Consider the following 8719-nt stretch of genomic DNA (forward strand, 5'->3'; position numbering starts at 1 on the left):
CGGTTGAGTTTTTTGCTGATAAGGACCAGCAGTTCTATGAGCGCGGAATCATGAAGCTACGAGAAAGATGGAAAAAGGTCATCGAACAGGATGGAAAATATTTGACCGATTAAAGTTCATTTTTTGTATAGAAAAAATTGAGTTTTATTTCACACTAAAAAACTGAAATTACTTTTTTGCCAACCAATATAAAAAAAAATTTTAGAGTTAGATACGCATAATACTTAAGGCTTGTTTTAATATAATAATTTTAAAGTTGTCTTTAGTAAATTCATATTCGAATTCAGAGTTAAATGAGTTTACTAATATATTATCTGTTACAAATACAGAGATCTCAGGATATACAATAATAATTTGGTAAAATATTAAATTAATACATCATAATATAGAATTAATAAGATATTTTATTTTTTTCATAGACTACATATTTTAAGAATAATAAATATTTTATTTATATATAAAAGTTAAAAAATAAAAGTTAAAATATAAATGTTTTGTTCCATATCCCCCGCGTCCTCTCCCGCGGCCCCTACAGCGTGCTCTGCCGGCACGCTGCCATCTTCTTGGATCTGTAATTATAAAAATGTTATTATAAATATTATTGTTGTTGAGAAATAAGAAGCGGCAGCAGAGGTGGCCATGATCCTGCGCGTAAAAAAAAAAGGGAGGCTGGTTCAAGACGGTTGCGAGGGGCAACTCTCAATATAACATTCTCTCTTTTATTCATTCTACTTTCTGCTATTACTTGAGTCAGTCGTAATTTTCATCTCTCTTACGTGCTATAATTGTGTTTATCTCAGTTTTGTTCTAATACAGTGGTGAAATTTTAGGACATTGTGACTTGTGCGCCGGGCATTGCATTTCTTGTGCCGGGACATTGCGCCTTGTGTATTGGGCATTGTGCATCTTGCGTTGGGACATTGCGTCTTATGCGCCGAGCTTGCGCCTAGTGCGCCGGGATATTGTGCCTCGTGCGCCGGGCATTGCGCTTCTTGCGCCGGGACATTGCACCTTGTGTGTCGGGCATTGCGCTTCTTGCGCCAGGTTTTTTGATTACAGTTTCGCCGTCCTCTGTCGCCACCTCTGTCAGCGCTCCTGATCAGCGGCTGTTCGCCGCCTCTCTTCCTGAAGTCCAGATCTTTAACGGCTCCCGCCACCTTCTTCACGACTCCCAGATTTACAACGTCTCCTGTCATCACCTCCACCGGCGCTACTGATCTACGGTACTTCTCCATTTCCTTCCCTGACGTCCGAACCTGCATCGTTTTCTGCCACCTCTATTGTCAACGCTCCTGAACTTCGGCTATTGCCACCTCTCAAAAAACGCTGTTGAATTGAGATTATCGACTGCCTCCTTTCCCGCTGGCCGAATCTATTACGACTCTCATCACTACCAATTACAACGCTCCCTTCAAAGTTTATGTGAATATACCTATTTCAATTATAATAATTTTACTGTATATATAGAAAATACAGTCCACATAACATTTTGGTCCTTCGAGCCAGATAAAATGAATTTGAGTTAACAAAACACCACGTACATTCACGTTCATCTTATACCAACTGTAATTTTCAAAAGGAAGCAATATGGCCAATTTTCCCGTCTCGAATAACTTTACAAGAAAGCCGGTTTTTACTTATTCAACAAGCTGCGGAAGATTCGCTAGATAGTGAGCGTAATTTTATGTCTAAACAAGTGATTTCTACAAGACTGGAAGTGCTCGAAGCAAATTGGGAAAAATTTTAATATGAACACGATAATATTTGTCAAGTGGAAGTTAATTTCCTAGTACAACAGCCATACATAAAGAACAAAATCTTTGAATGTTGTCAAGAATTTTACATTCAAGCTCGTGCTTCACTACTCGTCCAACAAGAAGATTTGGAGTCTTCAAATCCTGTAGCTAGATTATTAGGATCTTCAGCTCCAAATAATAGCTCGCAAAGTTTCCGGAGTGCGCTCCCTCGGATTTCCTTGCCGCAATTTTCTGGAGACTATCAATCTTAGCGGCCATTTTATGATCTCTTCATTTCCATGGTCACCAACAACGTCGACCTCAGTAATGTTGAAAAACTTCATTATCTAAGGACTTGTTTGACCGGAGAAGCTCTACGACTGATATCAAATCTTGCTGTATCTGATGATAATTTTACAATTACATGGGAAGCTCTTGTAGCACGCTATGAGAATAAACGATTCCTTATATCGGCGCAGCTTGATAAACTGCTCAACTTAAAACCGCTCAAAATTCGCTCTGCGCGAGATCTGCGCGATATGCTTACCACTGTTACAGAATGTCTTGGAGCATTGCGTGCCCTAGGTTGCTTAACTCATCAATGGGATCCACTCTTACCACAGTTTACCCAACGTTTGCACAATACGAAGAATTTTTAAATAGTCGCACTCGAGCTATGGAAAATATCGAAACACATCACAACAGTTCATCTACAGCAGCTGACCGCTATATCCAATCATTTGGGAAGGAAAATACTCGTTATAAAATCCACGTAGCAATATCCACAAATGATTCCGTTCAACTGTCATGCCCTTTATGTAAACTCTCTCACACGCTTTATAATTGTTCCAGTTTCATTTCCAGAACAATGAAACAACGACGAGAATTTCTTCTTCAACGACAGTTGTGTTTCAACTGTTTCGGAAATCGTATAGTGAAACAGTGCTCCAGTAAATGGAGATGTAAAAAATGTGGGCGTAAACATCATACGAATATTCACGAAGAAGAAGTTCATCACAAGCGATCTTCTACTACTTCTGAAGCTTCACAAATAGCCAGTCACAAAACTTCTATTAACCCTCTTCCGCCAACGGTCAACACTGATTGACTAGTACGTCCACTTGCTCATTATGCGGAGCAAGTTGCTGAAATTCGTCCCTCAGTTCTTCTGTCAGCTAAAAGTGCATTATAATAGCGGAAACGAGAGAGTTCGATTATTGCTAGATTCAGATTCTGAACTCACGGTCGTCGCAGAGGAATTAGTTCACCGACTACATTTAAACAGGCGAACCGCGTCTATTCCTCTCATCGGCATCGGTGGTAAGTATGCCGGACGCACAAAAGGAATAGTTACCTTAAAGCTCAGCTCATTATATGATGCTTCAGCTGGTTGCACAATACAAGCACACATCTTGCCTCGTTTGACGCGAAAGCTACCATCAATTGACGTATCTAAACAATTTTGGCCGCATCTTCAGAAGCTTCAATTAGCTGATCCAGATTTCGGAATACCAAGGCCCGTTCAGATACTCATAGGTGCCGATTATCATGGGGAAATTATTAAATCAAGGATCATCAGAGGCGAAATCAATTCTCCCATTGCCCAATTAACTATATTCGGATGGGTTCTATTCGGGCCAGCTTCACCTTCAGATACATCTTCTCCATCTTCAGCCATAGGATCTCAATGCTCTCGAGATCATAACTTAGAAGAGCTTCTTACTAGATTCTGGATTCAAGAGGAACTACCACAAAGAGAACAACATGCTCTAAAACTTTGTGATACCAGCTGCGAAATGCATTTTCAAGCAACTCATTCACGAGACAAAACTGGGCGATTTGTTGTGCGATTACCATTAAAATCATCTGCATCAGCATTGGGAAATTCCACTACACCAGCTCTCAGATGTTTATCCAGAATAAACCGTTGTTTCTGTACCGATTCGTCTTACAAAAGGCGGTATACAGAATTTATTCAGGAATACGAAGCTTTAGGTCATATGAAACTAGTTTTCCCAGAAGAAATAGGCAACAAGCCAGCTTGTTATTTACCTCATCACGGTGTTCTACGAGAGCAAAATCGGACGACGAAATTACGAGTTGTATTTAATGGATCAAGTCCTACAAGCTCCGGTCTTTCCCTAAATGATATATTATATTCCGGCCCAAAATTACCAGATATCACGCAAGTATTACTATGGATTCGAAAATTTCAATATATTTTTGGCACGGACATAATTAAAATGTATCGACAGATTAAAATTCACCCAGACGATTGGGATTTATAGTGAATTTTCTGGCAAAATCCTGAACAAAAAATCCTTTCTTATAGGTTGACAACAGTCACTTATGGACTAAATTGTGCTCCCTATTTAGCATTAAGATGTTTACAGCAGCTCATTAAGGACGAAGGAAATCGATTTCCTCTTGCCATCCCTGCCATGCCTAAGGATCGTTACATCGACGATATTTTCGGAGGAGCTGAATCAATTAATGAACTTCAAAAGATTGTTCTTCAATTAATTGCAATCTGTAAAGCGGGCGGATTTTCCTTACAAAAATGGAGTAGTAACAATTTAAATGTGTTCGCGAACATGCCCAAAATTCTTGAAAAAATCACTTCTACCGTGGAATTGGAATCCTCTCAAGTAAAAGTACTTGGACTAATTTGGCAGCCAACCACTGACATGTTCAAATTTTCCATTTGACCATCGACGAGCATGAAGATCACAAAATGAACAGTAACGTCTGAAATTGCACAAATATTTGATCCGTTAGGTTTTTTATCTCCTGTAATTATAAGAGCGAAAATATTCATTCAAGAGCTTTGGCTAGCAAAAATAGAATGGGATGACTCTCTCTCTCCCGCTCAACAGAAGTTTTGGAATGACTTTCGGCAAGAATTACCTGCGTTAAGCGAACTTAACATTGCTAGATGGTTAAATATTTCTTCTTCAGTGACCACAGTAGAAATCCATGGTTTTTCAGATGCATCTAATTTGGCTATGGCAGCAGTGATCTATTTACGAGTCGTACAACACAATGAGATTTTTATTAATCTCGTATGCGCTAAAACGAAAGTTGCCCCCTTAATGTCTTTAACAATTCCACGTTTGGAACTAACAGCAGCATTAATGGTAACACGTCTTGCATCTCATGTTAAGCAATCTCTAGAACTTCACAAGGCCCCTATCTTCTTCTGGACGGATTCGTCAGTAACATTGACTTGGATCACTGCACATCCTTCAAAATGGAAAGATTTCGTGCGCAACCGGGTAATTCAAATACAAAAAGAAGCCCCTCAAGCTACTTGGCGTTACGTTTCTGGTAAAGAGAATCCTGTTGACTGTGCTTCAAGAGGACTCCGAGCTGAACAGTTAAAAAAATACATTCTCTGGTGGAACCAACTTGGATAAGTCGACCATCTTCAAGCTGGCCGAACATTATTTCTCGTTCTCTATTTAATGCAAATATTGAAATAAGACCAGGACATTTACTCACAATAACAAAGGCGAAATGTTCTCCTAGCTGGGATCTTGTTGAAAAATACTCGTCACTCAAAAAATTGATAAAAATCACCGCAATCATTCGTCGAGCAATTTCATATATGCGTCGACAAATAAATAAAAACGCATTCCCTCCAATTACTCCTGCGGAGCTACAAGAAAGTTTAAAATATGGGTAAAAATAATTCAACTTTCATATTTCTCTTATGAAATGACAATTATCTCTCAAGGAAGCCAGTTATCAAAATCCAATCCTTTAAGCCGACTCACTCCCTTCATTGATAAATTCGGCATGTTACGAGTTGGAGGAAGATTAGAATACTCTGCCCTGGATCCAGACGAAAAACATCCTTACATCTTGCCACGAAACTCATCATTGACCACTCTAATAATTGCTGACGTTCATATCCGAACACTTCATGGAGGTACGCAATCCACTTTAGCTTATATTCGTCGGAGTTGTTAGCTTATAGGCGAAAGAACTCCAGTTCGTGCATATATCTTACGATGTATACGCTGTGCACGTTATCGAGGGCAAAGAGCATAGCAACTAATGGGCCAATTACCAGAACCAAGAGTCACTCCATCTCGACCATTTCTTCATTCTGAAATTGATTATGCCGGTCCTATTTTTATTAAAACTTGGCGAGGGCGGGCGGCAAGAAAATATAAAGGATACCTCGCAATATTCGTTTGCCTATCGACATCCGCCGTACATCTTGAATTAGTTACAGAATACACTACAGAAGCATTTATCGCTTCATATAAAAGATTTACCGGTCGGCGTGGTATTTGTGCGACTTTATACAGTGACTGCGGGACAAATTTTGTAGGAGCAGATGCGAACCTTCGTCAACAATTTAATTCAGCTTCGAAAGAAATACGAGAGCTAGCTTCTCTTTTGGCCAATGATGGAACCAAGTGGATATTTAATCCTCCGTCAGCTCCACACTTCGGAGGTAAATGGGAAGCTGCGGTAAAATCAACGAAGTTTCACCTACTTCGTACAATCGGCGAGACAGTATTAACATATGAGGAGCTCACCACGATTTTAATTCAAATTAGTAGTATGTGGGAAGGTATGGCCCGTCAAAACATTCCCCCTCCACTCGACCCACCGGTGCCGCTAAACCACGCCCACCGGCACCGGCGGGTCGAGTGAAGGGGGAATGTTTTGACTGGCCATACCTCCCCACAGGCAAAAACTAATCGACTTTTGAAATAAGCAAATTATGGCCGACATTGTTAGAGGAGTTGGCAATTCTGGCTCTTGCTCAACCACTTAATTTGCATATTGCATTTGCGGAAAAACTCTGTGGAGTTAACTGGGTTCGAACCTGGAACCTCTGGCTCTTGAGTCACGAGTCTTACTACTACGCTACTGCTATACCCTGATGAAACTAGTTTATATAACCTCTACATACGGAAAGTATCGACGTCACAGGTTTTGGAAAAACTCTGTGTTGTAGCCTTGCTGGATTCGAAACCTGGGACCTCTGGGCTCTCGAGTCACGCGTCTTCTTTTACTCACCACGCTACCGTTTTTTTATACTCTGATGGGAATTAGTTAATATAAAGTCTACATACGGAAAGTATCGACGTCACAAGATTTTGGAAAAACTCTGTATAGGCCTTGCTTGGGGATTCGAACCTGGGACCTCTGGCTCTCGAAGTCAAACCATCTTACCATCGTGCTATTGCTGCTCTCTGGTAAAAACAGCCTTTACGACGTAGTCGTATAACGGGGTGAGGCTGTGCGTGTGTGGTCATCTCCACATGTGAGTCTCTGGAAAAATCCTGTAGAGGTCCTTCTCGGATTCGAAGAGTCCGTTAGCTCTTGAGTCAAGTGTCTTATACGCAGCGTTATTGCTATACTCTGATGGAAACTAGCTATATCGTATACTTACGTAGAATATTGACGTCACGCGTGGAAAATTTCGAAAATTCTAAGTCCTACTCGAATCTCTGGGATCCCTGCTCTTGAGGCGCGCGAGCGTGAATGCACATGGTTCGTGCAGATAAGATAATTTCGAAGTTAAAAACTATTGTTGGAAGACGATGTCTACTCGAAATATTTTTTTCTATGTTCCCCTTCGTTTTCGAATCGAAAAATTAAGTTAAGTTGGGTTTTGTTACAACGAATTGGAGATCGCAGGAAGAGAAAGAGGTGGAGAAAAGAATATACACATATTTATAAAATAAATTACATTTATTTTTTGAGTTACATTCGTAGTTTTGGCAAACACTCGTGCATTCTGCATTCGTTACAATTTCGTGTATAATTTCATTTAAATGAATCGTGGTTAATTCAGCGAATACAATATTAAAATACGTGTCTAAAAATTCTAAATTTTTTATTTGACGCCGTACGTTTTCCTCGATTTCTCGATATTTATCAGCGAGCGTCTATTTTACGAAATTTTCGTTTACGCCTTTCTTCGCAAGATTAAGTTCTATTTCGGATATTAAAATACATTTACAATTACTCACAAGGGCTGCAACCGCTTGTAAGTGTTCGTATCTAGCATCGATACATTTCGCGACAGTTTCCAGACCATCGAAGATGTCTTCTGCATTACAATATTCTCCGTGTATAACTTACGCTTTTTCAACGGCGGCTGCTTCAAATGTGTAGAGTCCTCCGATACCTTCTTCGCAGACCCGCTTTCGTCCACCATTTTCCCTCGCTGGCTCACCATATAGCCCGTCACCGTACCGCTGAGGTAAAGCTGATGGCGATATTGTTTATGATAGGGGCTGGCATATTCTTATTTTCCCCGCACAAATAAGAATTTGCAGAGGGTATAATGTCTTTAAATTTCTCCCACGTATTCAATCAAGGAGAATTCCTGAAGACGTGTTTTCCCATTATCCTGATCGATGGCTCAAATGTTCCCACGTCGTACATGGTACTCAACCCAACTTGCATCCTCTTAGTGTCCGAATTGTTGAGAGCGTAAGTCGTGCATGGAAGCATGTTACGCTCGTTTCTCACTTCTGTAGAGAGACTGTTCGCGTCTTCTTCAAATCGGGGTTCACGTTAGCGACATTTTTCTTGCAAGAACTTGTAAATAACTTGAAAGAACTTGTAAATAACGAGAACTAGCTATGCTGCGAGTAGAAGCAACGAAGCTTGAATGCTTCACCAGTCTCAGCACCGTATGCCGTTCCCCGTAGAGAAAAGAAAAAGTAGTGGGTATGATGATGCGCAGACGTAAAAGGTCTACAATTACTTATCTTTTTCAAAATGATATATACAAAAGATGTATCATTCACGTTTATTTAGGAGGGTGATAAATTTCTGTATCATAACATACAGTTTCTGAAAGCGTTTCTCTAAGATTAGATTTACTTCGTTTACTTTTACGAGCGTGAGACAATTTTTCGAAAAAGATCTATAGATATTATCGCGTTCAAATTATATGTACAAAAGATAGCTTTTATATTTATTTAGAATTGAGAGATAGACTACCTATA

The 8719-nt window shown here is 39.9% G+C and overlaps 1 protein-coding gene across 1 annotated transcript; it reads left to right on the forward strand.

The window, feature by feature from the left end:
• Positions 1-2866: 2866 nt before the first annotated feature.
• LOC105186652 (uncharacterized) lies at positions 2867-4384 on the forward strand (the record flags this gene model as incomplete). The annotated part of the gene is made up of 3 exons (XM_011147007.1): positions 2867-3056; positions 3123-3981; positions 4069-4384. Coding segments are annotated over exons 1-3 (1365 nt in total), but the record flags the coding sequence as incomplete, so codon positions are not given.
• Positions 4385-8719: the final 4335 nt, after the last annotated feature.

The sequence above is a fragment of the Harpegnathos saltator genome, unplaced genomic scaffold (assembly GCF_003227715.2).
Source record: "Harpegnathos saltator strain DR-91 unplaced genomic scaffold, Hsal_v8.6 scaffold832, whole genome shotgun sequence".
NCBI classification, from domain to species: Eukaryota; Metazoa; Arthropoda; class Insecta; order Hymenoptera; family Formicidae; genus Harpegnathos; species Harpegnathos saltator.